General features: G+C 32.2%; 1 protein-coding gene across 1 annotated transcript; it reads left to right on the top strand.

Moving 5' to 3' along the window:
• Window positions 1-5,688: 5,688 nt before the first annotated feature.
• On the top strand, window positions 5,689-23,208 carry LOC128173289 (neurogenic locus notch homolog protein 1-like). The gene is made up of 8 exons (XM_052839003.1): window positions 5,689-6,003; window positions 10,271-10,370; window positions 10,740-10,913; window positions 11,908-12,021; window positions 12,378-12,491; window positions 13,058-13,171; window positions 14,259-14,483; window positions 22,779-23,208. Exons 1-8 carry the CDS (start codon window positions 5,689-5,691, stop codon window positions 22,991-22,993), a joined length of 1,371 nt encoding a protein of 456 aa, XP_052694963.1. The 3' UTR covers window positions 22,994-23,208.
• The last annotated feature ends 1,257 nt before the right edge of the window (window positions 23,209-24,465 follow it).

The following is a 24,465-nucleotide window of genomic DNA, read 5'->3' on the forward strand; positions in this document are numbered from 1 at the left end:
GTCTTAAAATAACACCCGAGTACATTTACAACACCGCGGTTTCTGTACCTAATTATAGGAATTGGTCCAATGACTGTACTCACCGTCCAATTAACATGTCTGCCATTTCTTCGTCTGTTTTGATGTTGGTCTCATGGTTAAGTGCCCTCCATCTTTCCACTGTATCGCCAATATATATTCTACTTTTTGCTAACTTTTTATTATACTCTCTATTTCTTCCCTTCCTCTCAGACCCTGTTAGTTTCGCTGTTCTGTCTCCTCTCTTCTTCACATTACCCACCCTTTTTTCTCGCCATTATTTTCCCTTGTGTATGCAAATTTTACGGACTCGAAAGTACGGGTCGTATTTTGGAACATTTTGAAGCAATATATACGTATTCTTTGCATATATGATACAAATGTACGGGTGGTTTCTGTTTTATTTCGTGTAAGAAATAACGTGATCACTGGAAATAAAAATTAGACCATATGTACCTTTAAAGTTAGGGGAATCTACCAAGAAAGATATCAAACTTACAAACTATTAGACATGAAACGCAATCGTTATGGATGGAATACATTAAATATTATTGCATAAGCATGACATGTCACGGCGTTCCATATTTTGAAACACCTTTCGCTATATGTGCTTAAGAGGTCTAGGAGAATCTGGATGAGGATATTTTAAAAAAAAAAGCTCGATTGGTGATGAAAAAAGAGTCCTTTAAAATCAATTCTCCTTCATAGTTGGGTCGTTCGCGTTAGTGGGAAAACTGCCAGACGCTATAAATAAAAAAAATTCGAGTACTTTTAAAAAAGTAAAAATTTTACACCAGGGGATAAATAGGAAACGCTTGCCGAATTCGATAAATAATTACTGCTCTTTCGGATAGATTTGCCCAGTGGGATCCACAAAAAGAACATCGTTTTCTCCTAAACTTTTCTCGCCTACGTTTATTGGAAACATGAAAGAGAGCGATCGTATATAGGAGTGGCATTTAAATTACCTAAAAAAACATTGAATAAAAGTAAAATGTTTTATAGATCATAATAAATTCATCATTATGAAGCTAACCATAAAATTTGAAAATGCCCTTATCATAACCAAACTCGACTTAAAATAGAGGCAGGAAAAATGACAGAAAAGGATAAAGAAATACAAGGTATATGTGCCCCCCAATCTTTTTTTTTTTTGGGGGGGGGGGATACTTAAAGCACTATAATGATATCAGCAAAACATCTTACCACTGAAATGAACATTTAACTGCTAGGATTAATTATATTCTGGATAGACCAACACAAGATTGTTTCCATAGTAACGGTATGTCAAAATTAGCGAGAAAGATAAACTATATGTACAGCTAAAATGAAAAAAAAATGACAATTACAAACCGTAAACCATCTCAAAAATCCATAAAACGAAATACAAAATCAAAGCAGAGCAACACAGACCTCCAAAAAGATAGAGGTAGGATCAGGTGACTGGAAGTGAGCATCCTCTGCTGACCGGTTACACCCGCCGTGTGCTCTTGGCTCCGTTATATATCAAAAAGCTATGTTACAAGGTTTAAAGTTCGTAAAAAAACCCTGTTCCTACTGTAGTAATTCCCCAAAGTTCACATTATGTTGTGGTGTCGGAAAGGTTTGCGTGTCCACTGCGTCAAGTGTAAAAACCGTCAAGAAAGCAAAGGTCATGACAAAAGCATTACAAAATAAACTCATTCCACACTGCAATCCAAACTGTACAAAAGACTGAATTTTCAGTTTGTGAACCGCGAAAAACCTAAATCTGTGGTCTTGAAAACATGCTCTTGTTTTGTGAAGTACGAAGAAGAAAGTAAATATTGTCCGGAAGAATATATCAATGTAAAACAATGAATATATGACATCGCTGCCAATAATTTCATTTTTATTTACTCAGTTTTAACTTTACTGCAGTTACTCCATGGATAATCATATATGTTTAAAACGAATATTTCATAATTCCCAGAATTTAAACAATAGTTCGATCATTTATGTTTTAGTATTAATCAATCTGTGAAAAAAATTGCTTAATTCAACGTTATCACCCGGGCTTATTAATGGCTGATGCAATGCAAAATCCCCGTAGACTGTTTAGTTTGGGATGTGTATTGAAACCTGAAGCGGTACAAGGGGGGGGGGGGGGGGTAGGGCGTTTCCAAACAGATAGTCTGGACATTTTTCATATTAGTGAATGAACGTAGTCTAAACTCAAAGGTATTTATGATTATCGAAATATCAAGCGAAAAGTGGTGGAAGTAAAAACTCGGGACACAGTATTGCTATCTCTGGGCTTCTTCCATTTTGGAAACTAATAAACTTTCATTTATCAATCAGAGATTATGTAATACCGGAATATAGATATTTCCCATTTGCATTGGTCCTCAGAGACAGAGACAAATCCCTAAGGTTGCGTGTGGATCATTGAACACTGCTCATTAAGATAGAGATCAATGTGTGGAAATTTTATTTAAAGAGTCGTTAATTTGTGTTGATAAAATGTAAGCTTAAGTTGAAATGAACGCTCAATCGAAGATATGAAAAAAAGGCATAATAAATATATAATTTCAAATAAGTACATCACATAGAGGGACGTACATCTTGTGAATTAGATAACTGCAAATCACTAGTAGATCCACACAGAATGGCTCTCTTCGGCAATATTCGATAGATGTGTGATTCTTCACTTGATATACATATACATATACCAACGTTTAGGTTAATGACGCACTTAGAATACTTGTAGCATTACTATACGCTAAATACGTCTGATTTATATCATGCTCACAGTCATTCAAAGATAAATGCTATTCACTTTTTTTTACTTCTTGTTTTTAAATTGGCCTTTTCATTATTTTTCCTCATCAAGTTTTACGTTTCTTTTCAAGGTTTATGGTGCACAATTTATACTTTTCAATAGTCAGCCAAAATTTAACTGTCAGGTATTATGTTATTACAGAGATACAGAGCTCTCATTTCTTTATTATGCAAACAAAGCTCATGCCTTTTTTATGTTTACATATCTAAAATATCTTGACAAAAGTTTCGTTTTTCTTGGACTTTCATATCAAAAGTGTTGAATGACAATATTCCAACATTTTTTACTATTGTCATTTCATATTTTGATTTAAATAAAGTATTACCTCTCCAATAGCCTTAAAGTAAATAAAAACAAGGCACTGTCCTTATTTACATAACTACATCATGTGTGTGATTTGGTAGTTTTTTTTATTATTGATGTGATTTATAGGTTTCCATTTCTCTTTCTGCCTTCCACCATCTTAATGTTCGAAGTTCGTCATTTCCGGCCGTCTATCTTTTTCATTAAAATTTACTGACTGTGAAACACCTAGCATGTTTCTTTTAAACTGTGGGATGTTTCAAGAATGAAATTAATGTTACCAGTTAATATTTTTGAGTACATTCAGTCTTACTCAAGGAATTATATTAGTTTATGCGATCGTTTGTAGATGTGCTGTACGTATGCGATCGTTTGTAGCTGTGCTGTACGTATGCAGTTATCTAATGTTAATCCAAACGGCTGTACGGTTGTGACCACTTTGTTCTGCACAACTCTTCTTGTAAACAAAAGATACGTAAATCGATATAGGAAAATATTCAAATTCTAGAGCATATGATGTTTTTTCTGTTCTGGACACATAAAATAGTAATAGCTTAATAAATAATTTGTAAAAATAATGATGATAAAAGGTAAATATAATGGTTAATTTGTTGCACACCAGTCCTCCTGAATTTGTCGTTTTGATTAATTATAAAAAGGCTTCATACGATCGTTCTATGCTTTGCTTCCAAGCGCGCTGTTATGATACGTTCATACAATACCAAATCATAAATAACTGAGGACTTCAAAAAGTATTTGTTTAAAATTTCTATTGCTTTTTCGCATTCTCATTAACTGTTTTATTAAAATTCAAAGGCCAGGTTGTATTCAACCTCTGACAATGTCAAGTGTGATACATGTACGAAATAAAATATGTTTTTTCCCGTGTCAAGTGCCCTGAATTGCGATATAGCAAGTGCCGCACACAAGTCAGTTAACCTTACCAAAATAACTAAAAATCAGGGAGCTGATGTCTTATACCTTAACATGTAGCTTACTTGTTGAACTTCTTATAACAAATATGATGTTGCATCACTAAGTTCTACATATAATGAAGTTATTTTCTTTATATAGATAAACAAATAAATATGTAATGTAAAATTCTCTGCAAAGTATTTGTTATAGGTTATTAATTGCCCTTCAAGAGCCTTTCCTTTACACAAGCAAATATGTATTGAAATGTATCTTTTCCATTTTATTATAACATAATTAACTTCTCAAATATGCATTTTTTATAATCTAACGGATATTGATTACCCATTAGGAAATAAATTCAGAATGTGAATTACAAGAACAAAAAACATACATATACGGTTCACATTATTATTTATGAGTGTACATTTCAAGTTGTTCAAGGTAGAAAAAGGTTTTCGTGAAATTTTCTTCTATAGAACAATATAATGCTTCTTAATAAATATTAACATATTGAAAAAAATGATAAAAATACGATTTATGTACTTTTTAAAGTTTTTAAAAATATTTGCGTGTGTAAAAATGGATACATGTGAGGTTGATAAAAGACGTGAAAATTTATCTTTTATTTTTGTCCGGTTGATTAAATTTGTATCAAGTATGATCCCTTATGATATTAATATTCTTACTTTCGGTCTTTACTTTTAAAGAAACACCAGTTACACATCCTTGAATGATAGAAAGCTTAATTGCATAAAAACTAACAATTTTGTTAACTTACTTTCAAATAAAGAAATTATACTGTACCTCAATTTCTTTTTTTGCCTTAAAAAAATTAAAGGCATCTCATATACTTACGATTAAAGAAGGAACTGAAATTAACCATTACAAAGAATTATGCCTATATTTTGTGTATTTTAGGAAATTGAAAAAAAAATTCATTACAAAGTATTTCGCACCTTATAATAAATCAAACCGTCACAATAAAATGATATAGAACACACACACACACACACACACACACACACACATATATATATATATATATATATATATATATATATATATATATATATATATATATATATATATATATAATCCAAAATGAGTAAAGTTAATCCACACAAGTATTAAATAAAAAAAAAATAACAGAAAGCCGATTCAAAACTCTACCGGTTTCATTATAATCGTCAGGAGCTGAAGATTATAATAAAACCGGTAGAGTTTTGAATTTTTTATTATATATATATATATATATATATATATATATATATATATATATATATATATATATATATATATATATGAAGGGAGAAATATAGCATGGAGAGAGAGAGAGAGAGAGAGATGTCATATTAACTGCAGAATATTATATGAGGCAATAAATAGTTCTTCAAGATTTTATGTTTAAACTTAGCAGAGGTAGATCAATTAACATTGATGAACGCTACGAAATTGCTTCTTTTCAAAAATTCTTCATTACCGATTAATTATTCATTTTAACATTAAAGTGCTTATTGATTGCACATTATTCAATAAATCCAAACTTCAAAATTCAAACTCAATATAAACTCAAACGGTATTGAAAAGTATTACTCTGAAGCGCGCATTCGCTTTGTCCAATGTAGAAATAAACTGTATCTTTCTGCAGTACAATGTTGCTATTTCAAATCTTTGGATGTCCGTGGTTTTTAATTAGCGTCCTTGTGCCATGTTATTGCAGCTTACAATCGGGCTTCTCTCAACTCCAGCGAGGACACAGACTAGACAGGAAACTGATTCAATCCTTCCAAGGACTCAGTTTCTTGGACTGTGTGATAGAATGTCTAGTAACACCACGGTGTAAATCTGTCAACTATTGCAAAGGGGCTAATTTCTGTGAAATTAACTACGAAAATAAGACGACAGCAGATAATAAATACATGGATAATGCTGGATTTGTGTACAGTGAAAAGGAGCACTGGCCTAAGGTATATGTGTTCGAATCTATATTAACTACCATCTATACTCTATTCCAAGACAACATATATATATATATATATATATATATATATATATATATGTGTGTGTGTGTGTGTGTGTGTGTGTGTGTGTGTGTGTGTGTGTGTTTACATGACTATTTACTATTTATATGGTCTGTGACAATATAATCAAATCATTTTTATTTTATTTGAATTTTAAGACAATTATTGTGATATGTACTTTTTCCTGCTAAATCACTATACCCACTTTATTTATTTTAATTTAAAAATCCGAATTGTAATTTTCCTTCAAATCTGCAAAAAATGAAGATTTAAGAAAAATAATTAAGTGTTTTAAAACAGTTATTCACTTAAAATGGTTGGCAAACACGCTTAGATATAATTTTGCAAATCATATGATAAATATCAATCCAATTTTTATATTTTTTTTCGAAGAAGAACCAGTGTTTTGCTAGATTCAAATGTTTAAAACAAAACAAAACAAAGCTAGAGAGATTCCACAAAATGATTATGTCTGTTATAAAAAAGGAGTTCGTTAATGAAAATTATATGCTTTTGTAAATGCGTTTTAGGTTTAGCATTCTCAAATTTTATAAAGTGATAAACAACAGTGGTGTAAAAATTTAATTTAACCTTAAGTAGGGGTATTATTGCAATATATGGTTAAGTTTAAAAAAAGCATTTTAAATATTCTTTAAAAAACCCTGAGTTTGTTATCACCATGTAATATGTAAATTATATGGTGCTATCGTTTTAGCTTTTATGGTAAATTTTAATTCTTTGCACAAGTTTGGCGAGATCATTATACCGAAAGACTGTGAACGATAGCATTGTGTAGCCGCCTAACTAAAAGTTATTTATTGTAAATTGTTTAATTAGAGTTATGTTTTTAAATAATGTACACATTTATGTATATTTTGGACATTCTTCCTGAATGTGATGTAATAGAATGTAACTAAATGTTTATGAAACGTATTCACTGCAACAAAGAAATAGAATACCAAATTAATCAAATGGTACGTTTTTCCTCACTGCAATATGTACATTACCGACCAGACCCGACGTAACAGAAAGTAAACCACAAATAAACTCTGGGTTTACTTCGGGCTTACTAGAGTGGACCGACAGTAAACCCAAAGTAACCCCAAAAAGTGAATCCGGAGTTTTGTTGGGGTTTACTCTGGTGTTAAGTTGGGTCTGATCAGTACTGTAGGTAAACATTTAGGTATAATTATTAATTGACGAGTTACCCTTTTAATGAATACAAATAGAGAAAAACTGTTTATATCAAATGGAATAAATGTGAAAAATATGGCGAGTGTTAGGCATGTTCCCTAATTATCGCCTGGTAAGAAAAGTACCCAACTTGGAGTAAACCCGGTGATTTTATCGTATTGGGCTTTGACCGCTCTGCCTTAGCAAAAAAGGATATTAAATAGGCAATTTTCTAAACCACTGATTGAATAAGAATAGCTTTAGATTTTATTGTATTGCGCGTAACAACAGCTGCATGCGTTGTTCAAAGAAACGCGTCGCTCCATGACGTCAACGTACTAACTAATATACCTAGTCAAACAATCAGTACATGTTAATATCATTATACACGTTAAGGGAGTCCATCCATACCCATCATATTTCATAAATAATAAATTACAAGATTGATCATTAAATTTTTAGTGTGATTTTGATATAATAATAATTCACCTTTGACATTTTTAAAGAAAATTGAATATTAACAAATTTACCATATGTTGAAGTTAACATAGAAGTCTATGGGGAAAATTACATTTGTTAAATATATTTTTTAGTTCAAGTACTTTTCTCACATTTCTCTTGGTAAAAAAGTTGCGAAAGCTTTCCCTTTCTTCGAAAATGCTAAAGAAATTCATAATTTACCATACATATTTCCAAAAATGATTTTTTTAAAAAAAATTTCCCAAAGGGTGGAGAAGTCAAAAAAAACTTATAATTGCAAAAAGTTCATTTAGTTAACTACATACATACTCCGGCGTTTGCTTTATGTCAGCCTCATAATACCTTTAAAAACGTATTTGATGTAGTGTAGATCAATCAAAATGGTTAAATTTGCCTAAGTTATAAATGAACTACCTTAATCTACAATCTCAGGCTCGTAAGACTATATAGTTGGGCTGAATTCGCAAACTTCCTTCTTCTGGCTTCCAGTATCAATACCATTTCAGATACAGACCCATTCAGCACCTATGTTTCAGCTTATATACGTTGTCTCAGATTTTAACCACTCATATAAACTTATATACACTTGTCTTAGCTTATATCCACTTTTCTCAGCTTGCGTACACTTGTCTCAGCTTATGAACACTTCAGGTATCGATTGAATTAGTGAGAACCGATTTGGATGACGCAAGTGAGACCAGAAATCAGCACAATTTTATTACGGCTTCGCGAGTAATAATTCTCTTTAAAGTGTAACGTTCAGACACTTTAATTATTTACAATTAATGTGGTTTTCCACAGCAAAAAATATAAAAACTACCGTCACATTGAAGAAAGTTGAGTTGGCAGCCATTTATTGCAGCCACGCAGGTCGAAGCAGCTGGCAGAAAATTAGTCAAATCATCAAAGTACTGAGGGCAGTCGAGCAGAAAAAAACAATTTTGTCATCGCTTTATTTCATCGATACCAAGATGATTGATGCTCAAATTAAATGGATGATTAAAATCTGTTGACGCAGTAAAGCATGTTTAACAAAAGTCAATAAATTATGTGGATTGGCTACGTGATATGAAACGTGAAACGTCTTTTTATGCAAGACAGTTTGATTACATGGAAAATACACACAAACCTAAAAATTAAGTCACATTTTTGCATTTCCTCTGGCATACGTCTGATAACCAAAAAATCGAAATAGATGTTTTTTAAATGGTAGTCTTAACCCATTTGACCATGAGATGGGATATGTGAATTTGCTTTTTAAATATTCTGGAAGAATATCAAAAAAATCACAGGATGAATCTCGGCCATTCCGTCAATTGAAAGCTGACTGAAAGTTAACTGAATTGTGACTGATTGGCATATCTGTGCCATTCAGTCACATTTTTAGACCACCCAGTTGACTGAATGGCAGAGCTTCATCATGTGAATAGTATATAACAAGATACGATCTCGTTGCGAGCAACGAGTGGGTCTTCCGTTTGATTATGAATTAATAATAGGGTTGAATTAAAACGTTGATATATGGTGCGAGTTACTATATTAACTTCCTTTTTAAAAAATTGTTGGTCCCACAATGCAAAATTAAGATTTCCGGAAAAGGTCATTTTTAAGTTTCAATATCTCCGATTTTAAAACGGTTTTTAGTTTTGTATTCAGTACAAAAATGTCTACAAAACTGTATATGCTTTAAAATTCCAAACATCGGAATTTTGGAAACACTTTCAGTGATGACCAGAACTGACGGACGACCTGCTCTTATTAAAATATGATAAGTTGAAAACAAATTCCGATGGAAAAAAATTGAACATTTTTTAATTTGAAAAATTTTTAAAACAGTATTTTCCAAAATGCTGTTTGAGCGGACCGGAAGTGACGGACGATCGTGGTTTTACCTGATTGGCCCTAGGAATTCAAAAATCCTTAATTCCTGAAACTTTCAATTTTCTATATTCAATCGTTTTTGAGAAAAAGGGAGAACAAAATCACTTTTTACAAAAATCAAAACAAATATAACAGCCGAATGGAACGACGTCATCAACAAAAATGTACGTTGTAAATGACCTTGATATTTTGTATTATTCGTGAAAATTTTATAAAAAATCGTTGTAGCATATTCGAGATATTCAAGTTTTAGGAAACATTTTAAGAAAAAAAGATAATAATAATAGTGAAAAATAGAGAAAAAGAAACCTAACGTTGGAAAAGGAAGACCCAAATAAAACATATTGAACATGTCTTCAGTACAAAGAGCGTCCCTTCATGTTATAAATACATAGACTGATAAAATATTTAATGGAGGAATAAGTGTAACCGATTATGTTATTTGTCACACGCTTCGGGGATTTAGACTGAATATCATATCAATTGGCAGGCGGTTAAAAATTTGTCATCTGAGCGGATCACTTTTAAACGTTCAAAACTCCGTTGCATACAAATTTTTGATAAGCACGCAAACAAACATATATACAGTACATTTAGATAAACACTTCAAATATTGAAGTAGTTTAAAAAATTACATTTACAGTAAACTCTCGTGTTCATCAATGTTTTATTTTGGTAGGAGCTGGCTGGAGCTTGTTCGAACTCAACCTGTGAAATCAACCAGACATGTAAACACAAAAGATATTCCGAGGATAAATTCTTTGAATGTGTTCTGTCAGGTAAAATCATCCGGTACATTGCTTTAATGCAAATAGAAACCATTAAATATATGGTACATGTACATAATTGGTTTTCCTTATGCATATTGACAAAAATGTCAAAGAGAGCTAATTTTTTTTAACAAAATACGTATCAAGTATTATGTTTTAATTTAACCCAATATACTATAATACTTCCAGGAGTATAAATTAATAGATATAAATATTTATCAAACTGTCAGTTGAAGAAAATATCACAATAGACTACAAAAATTAACAACGTTGTCGTGCCTTTTTTGTAAAATTAAAATGTAGCCTCTTATCTTAAGTATTAATCATATTAATTTCAGTGTAAGATTACATTGTTTATTATGTACCTTTATACATAAGATTGTGGAATACCCGATCAAAAAGGAATAAATTTGAGTTCAATAAAACGTGAGGACGCCATTGGTCTACACAGGAGGATACACGCCTCGTGTGCTGACGGATACTCCCAGTCTGGTTCAGGACGGCTGAACTGTCAGTCAAACGGAGAGTGGAAATACAACATTGTCTGTGAAGGTGAATATGCTAAAATGATACGGGAGGCAGTAAATTATTCCTGCTTTAGTTTTGAATAATTAATGGTATTTTAAATGCATATATTTACATTCTATTGTGTTTTTCCATTAAATTCCGTGATGTTTAAATGCCTCTAAATGCAACACCTATTCACTGCGTATGAATTTACGAATAATTTACGTAAGTAGTTTTCAAACAGTGATTTCTATGTTTTCGGTTTAAAATGCATTTCATAAATTTTGTCAAAACAACATGTTTGATAATTATTCAACAAAAAAGTTGACTTTATTGTTAAAAGCAACATTTTAAAAGTTATTTATAATGGATTTTATTTTCATGCTCATCGATCTCATCTCAACAGTCTATGTGAAAACCAGTTTAAACCGGTTTACAAAACAGCTGTTCTTGCTGTTACTTATTCACTCCCTCCGTGATCTGCACTTTATATCGATTTATTTAAGTAAAAAATTGATTTCGTCAGTAAACCATTAATTGATTTTTTTTTGGTTTCAATAACACAAAATGTAAAATGAAACGGGGTTATTATTCTTTTTCGATATCACGAGTACTGAGCCACGTTCACAGCACCAGCAATGCCAACAGTTTAGAACAACGCAGTGAAAGTGTTATTATGCATAATGCTTGCAAATAGTTATATTTAGCATATACAATGATTGACAATTGATATGTTCCAATGAACATGAAATAAAACACGTACAACTTCGCAAACAATTGCGCACCAAAGCGTGTATAACCTTTTTAAAGGACAACTCTCTTGAATACTGAAATACGTAAACCATGGAAAAAACAATGCATTCATATCTACATATATGAAATTTTTTAACAATTTTGTTTACTGTAGTATGTTATGTTTTACTTAAACGGTAAAGTTAGGCATAGGCTGTGATGTAAACGCATGTAGCAAACATCCACGTTCCCAATAAGAAAATTAGCAGTTGATTAATTCATTAACCATTTAAATATCTCATGCAAGATGTTGATGAGTGCCAGAAAGACCCTTGCCTCAATGGAGCCGAGTGCACAAACACACCCGGCTCATTCAACTGTACATGTGACGCCGGATGGACGGGGATAGTTTGTAATAAAGGTAAGGAATGTTTGATGTTTAACATGATTATCAATAGAAAATAATGCACCGAAAGCCTTAAATGTTTTTTCTTGTAGTTCTATTTTGGTGGTTGTTTTTTTTTTTAAAGATCGATTTTTATTTCTTTTCAATCAGCTTTAAAACGTGAGATGCAAAATATTGTCAAGGTAACCAAATTACGTTAAAGAAGACAAAAATTGATACTCCGGCTCTAGTATGCTATGTTATACTTAAACGACAAAGTTAGGCATCAGCTGTCCTGTCAACGCATGTAGAAAAACGTCTGCGTTTCCAATAAGAAAATTGTTGTTGATACAATCATTGTAATCATTTAAATATCATTTAAATATTTCAAGATGTTGATGAGTGCCAGAAAGTACCTTGCCTCAATGGAGCCAATTGCATAAACACACCCGGCTCATTCACCTGTACATGTAACGCAGGATGGACGGGGAAAGTTTGTAATGACGGTAAGGAACTAGAAATTGTGTTACGTCCTACATTTTAAATGTGGAAAACATATGTTTTAAAATGTCGAGATTGCCAACAAAATCTAGAACATTTATATGTTCTTTCTCTTTTAAGTAGACCCTTAAGTAAATCTTTAAAGGGAAAATTAAAACAGATTTTTTTGTGAAATTTCTCGCTGTAAAAAAGGATACATGTATATCTTCGGTTGTTATCTATATTTATACTGTTGGGAAAGGGGCTTTTTTGCCAAAATTATTAAGCTGTAGATATTCAATTGCAAAGTTACGTTCGTCAAGAAAAATAGCGAAATATGCGATATACAAACACCTTCTTAACAGAATAGTTCGAAATATATATAAGAGCATTATTAGTATTGTTTGAGTCTGGATTATGTTTATAATGCCGGTGTATTCAAACACGTAGCGTGACAATATAATTTTTATATTATGTTTTGATGCGCTTTGTAAGACAATAATAGTCATTTGTCTTTTTTAAAACCATGTTTCTATCAATGTTTGACTTATGAAACTGACAGTTAATATATTTTAACTAATAAACTTTTCAGATATAAATGAATGTCTGGATAATCCATGTCAAAACGGAGGAAAATGCAGTAACAACAATGGATCTTTCGAGTGTACATGCGCAGGTGGATTCACAGGGGTACTCTGTAATGAAGGTAAACTCTTTCTCTTTCTCTCTCTCGGAAATAATAATAGTTGTTAAATTGATATGATTTATGAAGGCCCCTAATGTAAAGTACATGAAAATCAAGAGCAAAATACAAATCTTTCGGCAATGACTGTTGTGTTGACTTTACACTATGAAATTGCAAGTTACAAACGGGAGGTAAAAAAACACGAAAAGTAGGTGGATGGGACATGCGCTCGATATAGAAGGTAAACCATTTGCAGGGAATAAGCTTGTGGGGGTCTAAAAAGCTGAAAATAAAACAAAAATGGGCAAATATGAGAGTGTTGAAATCTCAGAGAAACCACTTTGGTGAAAAATGTACTCATTCTGGCTAATAATTTCCACAGTGGGAATTCTAGTTACATGTACAGAGTTTCAAAAACTCAAAAAATGCCCCCTGCCACCCTTAACTTTGTTGCAAAATTGTAATTAGGAGTTATATGCAGATAATAAACAGTGCAAAAATTTAGGCGGGGGCCTTTAAGCTATACAACGTTCGATGTCACAGCAGCTTGGTTTAAAGGAATTAGGATTTCTACCGTGAATAAATAAAGTGTATTATCAGGTATGCATGTTTTGCTTGATTGCAAACTTTACTTTTTATATTCAGAACCAGTTAACAATGTTCAACACTGTCACAATTTAACACATTTTTTTTTCGTAAATGATTCAATTATTTTTATTGCCATAAAAAGAAACATTTCGTTTATTACAAACCTCTGTTTCAAAACTAACTATATTAATGTTTGTTGTGTGAAAAATGCTATAACAAAATAAGGATGATTGAAAATGTGAATTTACAAAAATATTTCTTGTGTACTTGTTCCTTCAAATGAAATAAATCCGTTTAGAGAATTTTTAACACGTTGATACGTCATGGGAAGCACTATGACATAACATCTTGATGCTGAAACGTGTTGAATACAAGTCAATTGGCTTTCCGCTGAAATTGTATATTTTCAATAACAGCTCTATCTTTCAAAACCAAATTTTCCTATACAATTAATAGTGAATAGACTTTTCTTATCATTATCACAAAATTAATGTATTATTTGCTGTAATATCGTTGACAGTTCTGCCGAATATCGCATTTCGTAAACCTGCCGAACAGTCATCAACGAAATTTCACTATAACGCCTCGCGTGCAGTGGATGGCATTAGAGAAACAAACTTTCTTTTACACTCGTGTACAAACACAGATGATGGCGACAAAAATCCTTGGTGGAGGGTGGATCTACAGGCTGTGTATTCCATCACATCTGTCAGAATACTCAACAGAGGATTAGATCGATACGGAGGTAAGTGTAAAAAGTAACAACATTGCCAATTATATAAGGAATAAGGAATAATTTTTTGAGTATTATAAGGTAATAATTTCGGTCGGGGCGTGATCAAATCCAATAAAGCCCGAAGGGCTTTATGATAGATTTGAAAGGAGAAATCATTGTTAATTTGTTCTTTTGTATTGTCTGCAAAAAGGAGTTGTATAAGTGGTATTATTTTGCCGGAAACATTTTCTTCATTGAATTATCTATGCTTTAATAAATGCATTGAATAGATGCAATAATGTAACACGATAAAGAAATAAATGTATGAACAATTACCGGATTTCTCTTAATACTTCTTTTTATTATACTCCACTTAATAATTTTCGATGGGGAATTGTATCCCCCCCCCCACCACCAATTCAACTAAGCGTATGTTAAGCCACACAAAAAAAAATGTGCGTCGGACCTAGCGCTCTGTATTGAACAAAGGTGCATAAATAGTATTTATGAATTTTCTCGCGTCAGGAAAATTTCGTTCCGTTTTCAATATTTTTTCAGGTTATCTGCGTTCAGAAATCACTGGTAATTTAGTAATTTTTATTAGTAACAGAGTAAACTTTGATTGACCTGTGCATACGCTGTTTTTGAATCTTAGGTTTGGTTAGAGTTAATAAAAACTACAAAAAACGACGATGTGTTTTACTACAAAACACTGCCATAAATATGACCTGCGATGACTTATGAACTTATTTAAATCCATCGAGTGGCTTGTTCATTCAAGTGAGGATGACACACATGAATGGGAAAATATATAAGCTCAGTTTAAAGAATCAGAACATTAGGATAGGATAAAATGAGATTTTGGATATTGAAAAGTACAGTTTTTTATGATACGTTATAAGGAATTCGAGATTCCTTTGGTTGTAACCACCTTTATTTTATATTGTACTATTGGGTGTGGTGCATACACACACACACGTTATATAAAATATGAGGGGCTCAGTCAAGAACAGAAAACTTATTTTATAGCGGTGGTTAATATGTAATCTCTTTTGTCTATAAAATGGCAATACATTTGTATTTTAACAAAGATTTCTATATATTGTTATGATACTAATGATCCTTACAGGTTTATTACTGCTAATGTTAATCTTCTTCCTTCTGAAATAGTATGACAAGTCTGTGCATTTCTCACTTGGAATCATGGAAAACGTGTATCACAGTGCTAAGATTTTTAAGCGAATTTTCATTGTCTAGCATAGAAATAAATGCATCTCTGAGCATAGCTGTGACAGGTTTGATACATGTACACGCAACCTCTTTAATTGTACTTAAAATTCATAAGACTTAAAGTATGTATCTACAATGATTACCAATCAAATCAGTATGTACCATACATATAATAAAATCCTAATGTTTACTGACCTTCTAAAAATGGGGGCATAACTCAGTGGGTAAAAATGACTATTATATTGACAAAGTATTACATGTTTACATGACAAAGAGTTAAAGTATTGAACACATGTATATTCTGATAAAATGTGAACTTCATTCTAATGTTTGATTTATACTTCTATTAAGTCCAACACATGAGACATTTTTTATTGCCTTAATGTCAACTTTTATAACAATAACTGTTTGAAAAAATACTACTATGTGAATATATAGGAATGAAAGAATGTTTAAAAATTGTTATGGATTGATTTGTCATTAAAGGTACAGTTTTTTATTACATGTTATAAGGAATTCGAGATTCCTTTGGCTCTAACCCCCTTTATTATATACTGTACTATTGAGTATGAGGAATACACCCAACACACACGTTATATAAAACGTAAGGGGGTTCAGTCAGGAACAGGAAACTTATTTTATAGCGGTGGTTAGTATGTAATCGCTTTTGTCTTTAAAATGACAATACTTATGTACTTTAACAATGATTTCTCTAAAAGTAAACACAGGTTCATGATTATAAAACTAATGATGCCTACATGTTAAGTAATGCTGTTAATCTCCTTCCTTCTGAAATAGTATGACAGGTCTGTGCATTTCTCACTTGGAATCATGGAAAACGTGTATCACATTGTTAAGAGTTTTAAACGAATTTTCATTGTCTAGCCTATAAATAAATGCATCTCTGAACATAGCATAATTCAGTAACTGCATATGACAGGTTTGATACATGTACACGCAACCTCTTTAATTGTACTTAGAATACCTAAGTCTTAAAGTATGTATCTACAATGATTACCAATCCAATCAGTATGTACCATACATATAATAAAATCCTGATGTTTACTGACCTTCTAAAAAAGGGGATATAACTCAGTGGGTAAGAATGACTAGTGTAATGGCAAAGTTTTACATGTTTACATGAACAAAGGCATAAAGAAAGTATTGAACACATGTATATTCTGATATAATGTAAAGTTAACTTCATTCTAATGTTTGATTTATCCATTCTAATGTTTGATTTATACCTCTATTAAGTCCAACACATGAGAAATTGTTCATTGCCATAAACATTAATTGTTTGAAAAAATTCTACTAACTAAAGTGAATATATATGAATGAAAGAAGTTTTAAAAGTGTTATTGATTGATTCGTCATAAATGATTTTTATATGAAAAAACATGCAATTTTCATGTGAATTTCGCAAAATTTTATATAATTTTGGCATTAATATCTTATTGCATGTAAAACATGCCAAAAATTGCATTAAAATTATACAATTTTCATGCAAACATATTCGCAGGAGAAACTTTTCATCGGATTTTCGCATGGTTTTCTAATGAAAAGTAAGACGCATGAAAATCGCGCGAGTCACTTTTCCCTGCGTAGGGGTATGCCGCAATGGGTCAAATTTTAATATAGGAATAAAAAGATAATTTGTTAAAAAACCTTCTTATCAAACAACAATCGGCCAGAATACTGTTAAATGTACTTGTGTAGAAGCATTCTCAATTAATGCAGATTTAACTTTGTTCAAATCATGATACCGGGGTAGAGTTTTTTAAATTTATATAGTTATGTATTTAAAGATAACAGACTTGTTATTTGTGAATAAAAGCATCCTTGGGTAGACTGTATTCAAGTTTGTTCAAATCCTCCATGGACGGATCTAGATTCTCTGTGAAATATGATTTGTAGCCTTCGACCTTCAAGGAGTCTTTACGAATTCAACATTCTGATAGGCATACATGTATAATGTCATACGTTCACGGGTAGCACTTTAACTGGCCAAACTTTTTCTCAAAACCACTATTATTGTTCCATCCAAAACATTTTGAGGGAATTTTCATTGTCCGGACATCATGCTCTGTAACACTTTTTGGACTTAACCATGCCTTTCTAAATCGTTTCTCGTGTTGCTAGTTTTCCGGGAATCTAATTTTCGATGTCGTGAATCAGTTCTCTAAAGATCACCTTCTAAGAATTTAATTGCTCTAAGTACAGGTATTATATTTGAAATAAGGGATTGTAGATTTTTGCGTGTCAATCTTTCTCTTAAAATATCACGAGTTCGTCATCTTGACATAAAACCGCATACCATATATGTACTCTGTATTATGACATTGCAAATTTTGCTGATTGGAATTTTTTCAAATTGTTTTGCGGTTGAAATATTTTCGTTGTTTTAAAACTTCAATGCATACACAAATTTTGATTGCAACATTACTAAGTACATCTTCTACTGCCCTAGCTGACCAATCTTAATAAGTGCAACAATTTATTTAGGCTAACTTATAACATAAAATAGTTGTTAGAATCACGGTTTAAAAAAAATTTCGGGTCGGGTCATAAAATTTTCGGTTCGATTTTGGTTCGAGTCTACTTAAAAAAAATCATGATTTTTCATTTAAACTTCAAGAGTTTATTGATTCCAAATTAATTCACTTCTAATAACGAAGTTCATAATGATGACTAGTTTTTTGACTAGAATCTAAATAACATATAATAAGTTTAACATGTGGGGGAGTTGTGCACTGATTATTGGCTAAGAATATAAGTTTACAACAATGGTAGTGTATGTATATGATAAAGTCTACAAACAACAACAACATAAAATAACAACAACAATGAACCCAATGAATTGGATTGAACCCAACAATGAACAATTGTCATGTCAATGAAATAAGAAAGAGTTTGTTTTTCATTACTTATTATTGTTTTCATGATATCAACTTCAGAGTTTTTCTTTAAAAAAAATTAGCCAGTTCACTTGATCACTAAAAAGACGAGCTCTGGGCTGAAACCAGGTCTACTGCAGTTGAAAAAACCTTCTCACTAGCTACAGATGTAGCTTGAATGCCAGTTTTCCTAACAGAGGAAGGTTTAATTCATGTATCTGCAACCACTCAAGAAAATCTGCACTCAGGGGGATTGACTGTGCTGATTTTTAAATGTCCAACTCATTTTCAATCCGTGAATCCAAAGGCTTGGCTGGTTCAACCTTCACAAAAAAAACATCTCCAAAGCGATAATCCAAGGCGGATTTTCTTGATGGAGGCTCAGCAAGATGTACAAAACAGGATGCAGGGATATTTTCCATCGACGTTTCTTCAGCAGGCTGATCATTAGGAAATGTTGAAAGAACTGGAAGCGGGAGATCATCATCCAAGCAGTCATATGATTTCTCTGTTTTAACCTGGCAATTTATTGATTTTAAAGTCAATAGAATTTTGCAAAATAAAATTTGTTGGTTTTCTTTTTTTTAATTATCAATCTTAGTTAATTAATAAGTATCTATTCAATTTACAAAACCTATGCAACGCCTATTGATTTGCCTATTCATGTGCAAATTGCAAATCATTTTAACAAATTACTAGAGTTTTAAGCGGCTGACAGCCTTATATACCTTGACTGTATTTTCCAAATCTTGGACCTTCTGAACTAATGAAGTGAACAAATTCTGCCTATCATTCTAAGTGATGTAAGGCATAGCTTTAAATCTAGGATCTAAGCACGAACTTTCTCTCAGAAATAGCTGAATATCAGGAACTGTGTTTCTAAAACCAAATTTGATAAATCATCATAACTACAAATTTTTAATTCATGTCTTCACAATTTTTCCAGTCTATTTCCAATTTTCCATACATGTACACAAAAATAATTAGCTGGAAAAATTATCAATTTTTTACAGACCTATATAAATAGTTAAATACATTTCACAAATTATTTTAATAAAAGTGCATTGTAAATTTGTAATCCATACATTGGTCTAAGATCTTGGAGAATGACAAATTTGACTGCTGAACAAAGAGAATCATCATCATCAGACATCTTGAGCTGTTGCATCAACATTTTCTTAAAGGGGTGGTTAAAAGAAACTTCGGGGGGGGGGGGGTTCTCCACACAATAAGGTTGTAACAGTAGAAGTCCACGAGCCGGTGGTTAATGCAAGGTAACTTGCCTGATTTAAGCATTTGTATACTGTTGATTTGATGTCCTCATATAACTTTTGGGATAACCTTTTCTGAGAAGTTGGTCCTGCATGGTATGTCACACCTTGTTCAAGTTCGTGAACAAGTTAAACAAAGCCAGGGCTTTCCAAGACGGAAAATGGGCGCATGCTTTAGCGATAAAAACGCCTATTGCCCTCGTTATACTTGTACATCTCGTAGGTGTACGAGTTACCTTACTGCTCATAGTAAATGCTACCTGTAGTTTCTCCTGTTCTAGTATTGAATTGATTGTCCATGTTCCTCGAATGTATTACCTAGGCGTCCATGACAACCCCCCCCCCCCTTTTTTTTTTAAACTTGATATAAATACAACACATTTTACGATCTGTTGAGATGTATGCTAGTCTTCATTAAAGTAAATGATATACCCTAAAATATAACACAGAAGCGACTTATAAGGCTGTCTAACCTATACCTATTTCAATTGGAAGCGACTCCATTTTGTTTAAAATTCTAACATCTGGTAATGTTAATACATTCGAGGTGTTTTTCCGAGCCTGTCGGAAAGGCTCGATAAGTTGCGATTATACATAAAAAGTCAAAGAACTTCCACACCAATGACAACACTTCGATTTTGACGCCATTCTGTACATAATATACTGATCCTATTATACAAACCGGAACCAAACTGAAAACCGGAAAATGGAACTGAAACCGACCCGAACAAATTTTTCCGCGGTTCTCGGGTATTTCGGGTACCCGTGACAGCCCTAGTTAGAATACTTGAAAAGGCACTTGTCAACAATTGGCATAAGGCTTGTTAAGTTTTCACTTGGGCTGCTGTATATTCTCCTGATTTTATAAATGTTAATTTTAACCATAAATAATCATCTAGCTTTAAAGATTTATCATACATGTGATGAGTTAATGAAACTTCTTTGGAAATTCCTAGTAAGAATTTGTAAGGTGTATCAATTATTCATATGTGCCTTATAGCAGACATTTTATTACTTCACTTCAGATTAATATTTTATGGGGAAAATACTTATAACAACTACTTCAGTAGATACTGGAGAAACATATACATTAGGATTATTTGTGGGGAAAATAACCCCATCTGAAATATTTAGAGAAATGTGTTTTTTCATATGTAATTTCATGTGGTTTATTGTACCCTTAGGTTTATCGCAATGGTGTTTGCATTGCTTTTTTGTGGGGTATATTTTTTCATAAAATTTAATTTTTTAATAAAGTTCCATGGGTAAGAAATTTCAAATTTAAATCTCTAAAAAAAACCTCAAAATCTTTCAATTTCTCCCAAAAAATAATTAAGAATTTTAAAAAGTCCATCGTTTGATACATAGTTAGCTCTGGTCTATAGTGTGTTTGCATTGTATGTTCATTCGGAAGATTTCCGTTCCACTGTTATACATTAAGAACAGGGGAACAAAGAACGCGGGTTGGCTAATAAATGAAATTGTAGTTCGAGTTTATTATGCATCGGAGAACTATAGATCCTGGTTTGGTACAGGGATTGTATCTTTTTTTCAATGATGCAATTCTCTTTATTTTTCATGTTGCAGTTTTTATTGGGTAATACATTTGTTTAAATAAACAAATCATTGAAACAGTTTAAATGTTACTGTTAATGCCTTGTCAAAGAATCTTATCAAAACTAGTTATGACAGCTTTGAATCTTCCTTTTTTTGGCATTTTGCAGGAGTTTACAATACTGGGAAAGGATGCTTTTTTACCCAATCATGGCCATCAAATCACCTTTTCAACTCGTATACTCATAAAAAATACAGATGATCATTTTGAGAAAAAAAGACCACACTTTTTCAACTCATATACGTAAATAATGATGCTAATTTCAAATAAAAACACAAGACAAAAAGTTATAACTTTGCACTTACGAATTCCTGAACATAAAATGATCAAAACCATGCAATTTTGTTTGATAGTACATTTCAACAAATATTCATCGGCAGTGCCTCTCGGCTGGCAGACGAAGTTAGCAACCTTCTTGTGTTGTGTATATAGAGGGTCTGATTTTTAAAAAGAAATGTTTTACTTTAGCTAATTTTGTTCAATGAATGTATAAATTATATTAGAAATATGTCATAAAAGGATAATGTGATTTAAAAAAATGAATAAGGTCCAGAGGGTCTTGTCCTCAAGCACCTGTGAACCATGCGTACTCAGACTGTACTCGGCCTCGTAAAGTGTTTCATTTAAAATTTCCACATCTGGCCGATCACTGGCCATCAGACATAAGGAAAACCGTTACTGTCTACGTTATTCAAGAATATATGGTACACAAATCGCTAGTTTTTCTTAAAGATTGGTTAAAAGAACTTTGAAATTCATGTTCAGTCAATTGCATACAATTTATATCCCATTTCGGCTATTATACCCCAAACAGGCTATTATATCCCATTTGGGAGATTGGTCCCAACTGACTAGACTTTAGGAGTGAAAAGCAATTTTTTTTTCACAAAGATGATTATATTCCCCTGTAATGATGTACATGTATGTTTAAAATCATTATCGCAAAAAGTGAAAGGCTTCAGGCCACGACCACCTCATTGTAAAAGCAAGCACACTATTCACAAAGCTTGCAGATGTATTTTATTAACAGAACCGTGCAAAAAGTGAAGCGTTCTGTTTAAAAAGCTTACTGAACTTATCCGTGCCACTGGTGAAGTAGCATGTGAAAGTGTTCTGTACATATCCTAAATGACCATATTTGACTCAATTTAGATGTGTCAGATTCGCTGCAGGATGTTACCGTCACTTCGGTTATGTTTTTTGTGTGTTATATTTATATTTAAATATATTGTGCATTTTTTTATGTCCATTGTGCCTACAAAACAAAAGATAACAGCATCTAGTTAACAATGTTTGTTTTACTTTTATTCAGATGTGTCAGAACTACTGCGAGATGTTACCGTTACTGTTGGGCTGACAGAATCAAATGTGAACACTCCCTGTGGTTTCTTTGCTGGTCCCGGTACTGCGTCACAGCTGGTCGTCATCGATTGTCCGACTTCAATACAGGGGAGATTCGTAAAGATCTCCAAGACAACAGAGGCCCTCACTCTTTGTGAGGTTGACGTGTTTGGCGTTCCCGTCTAATCATCAAATTATTTGGTGTCATAGATGAAAAGTTACCGTATAAAAATACATGCATCTGTTTGATTATTCCAGATAATTTATTATGTATTCCCTTTTTTCTAATTCAGCTGAACGAGTCTTACTTATGCCTTCAGTCAGTTCAAGCATGCATGAATCTCTGACAACATATACCACAGCATACAATGTGACATAGCACTGGAATCTTATACCTATGCTTTGAAATCCGATTCCGTAACATATAGTCTCACGATTGCCATTCATCATTACATAGCATACAGCATGGTTTAGCTCGCTTTTAAATGATAATATTTTAGAGGAATAATTTTAATATTACAGAACAGTGGTGGGCTTTAGCTTGTTATTATTTTAATTCAAATGTGTTGAACTCTTCTGTATACAGAGGCGTTTTCGTGAAATTGTCATAGCATACCATAATATATCTTATCGTTAAACCTTTGATTTCAAAGTTTCATAGCATATCATTGTATTAGTATAGCATATCATAAAAATATTATAGCATATCATTAAAATCAAAACCATAGCATAGCGTAATTATAATTGTAAAAGACATGCATGAAATGATTATTTACATGTATTTGTTCGATATGCATGGAATGATTATTTACATGTATTTGTTCGACATGTCGCTTGATGACTCTATCTTATCTCATTTACATGTATAATACTACACACACTGGATATATTGACTGTGAATCTTTCATGCAGTTTTATATGTATCAACATTTACAAAATTCGTTCGAATCAATTGGTGTTGGTTTTTATTCTGTGTTATTAATGTTGTGTCAATAAATAAAAACTGCGGTTTTTTTTCGTTTTCTTTTAAATAGGACAGTAGATAGGACATTGTAACCATTGACCAAGAGAATATTCTTTTATAGTTTTTGTCTTTAGATTAAAAATACGCGTTGAAGCATTACATTTTTCAAAACTTTTGAAAAAGATGTTTGTGCTAGTAATTTGTTTTTTTATGAAACGCAGAAGAATTCTGAATTAATGTAAAATAGTCAATGTCACAATTTACGTCCATAATTACTTTCCATACATTTTGTGCTACGTTTATAATGTTACTAATTTATTGTTAGAGTTGCTTTCCATAGTTTAAAGCTCACTCAGCCGGTTTTACTAGGCGGGTTCTTATCCCGTGCATTTAAGAATTCAGTCTGGGCGTAGCAATTGGAGAGAGCGGACGTTTTCTACCAGCTCCCTCATTTCATCCTACATGTAATGTATAAGTATTTCTGACCAGAGTCCAACTATTCTGGGTAAGTTTGTTTTTATTTTAATGAAACGGATTTAATGCCGTATTTTATTCCTAAAATGGCCAGATAATCTTGTTTTATATTTTCCGTGAGTAATTTGGAAGTATTTCGAAGTAATGTGTGATAATGAGTATTTGCTCATACGGAAACTATTAAGTAAAAGTATGTGTATTGTTGTGATGTAAACATATG

Source organism: Crassostrea angulata, chromosome 2 (assembly GCF_025612915.1).
Source record: "Crassostrea angulata isolate pt1a10 chromosome 2, ASM2561291v2, whole genome shotgun sequence".
Lineage (NCBI taxonomy): Eukaryota > Metazoa > Mollusca > Bivalvia > Ostreida > Ostreidae > Magallana > Magallana angulata.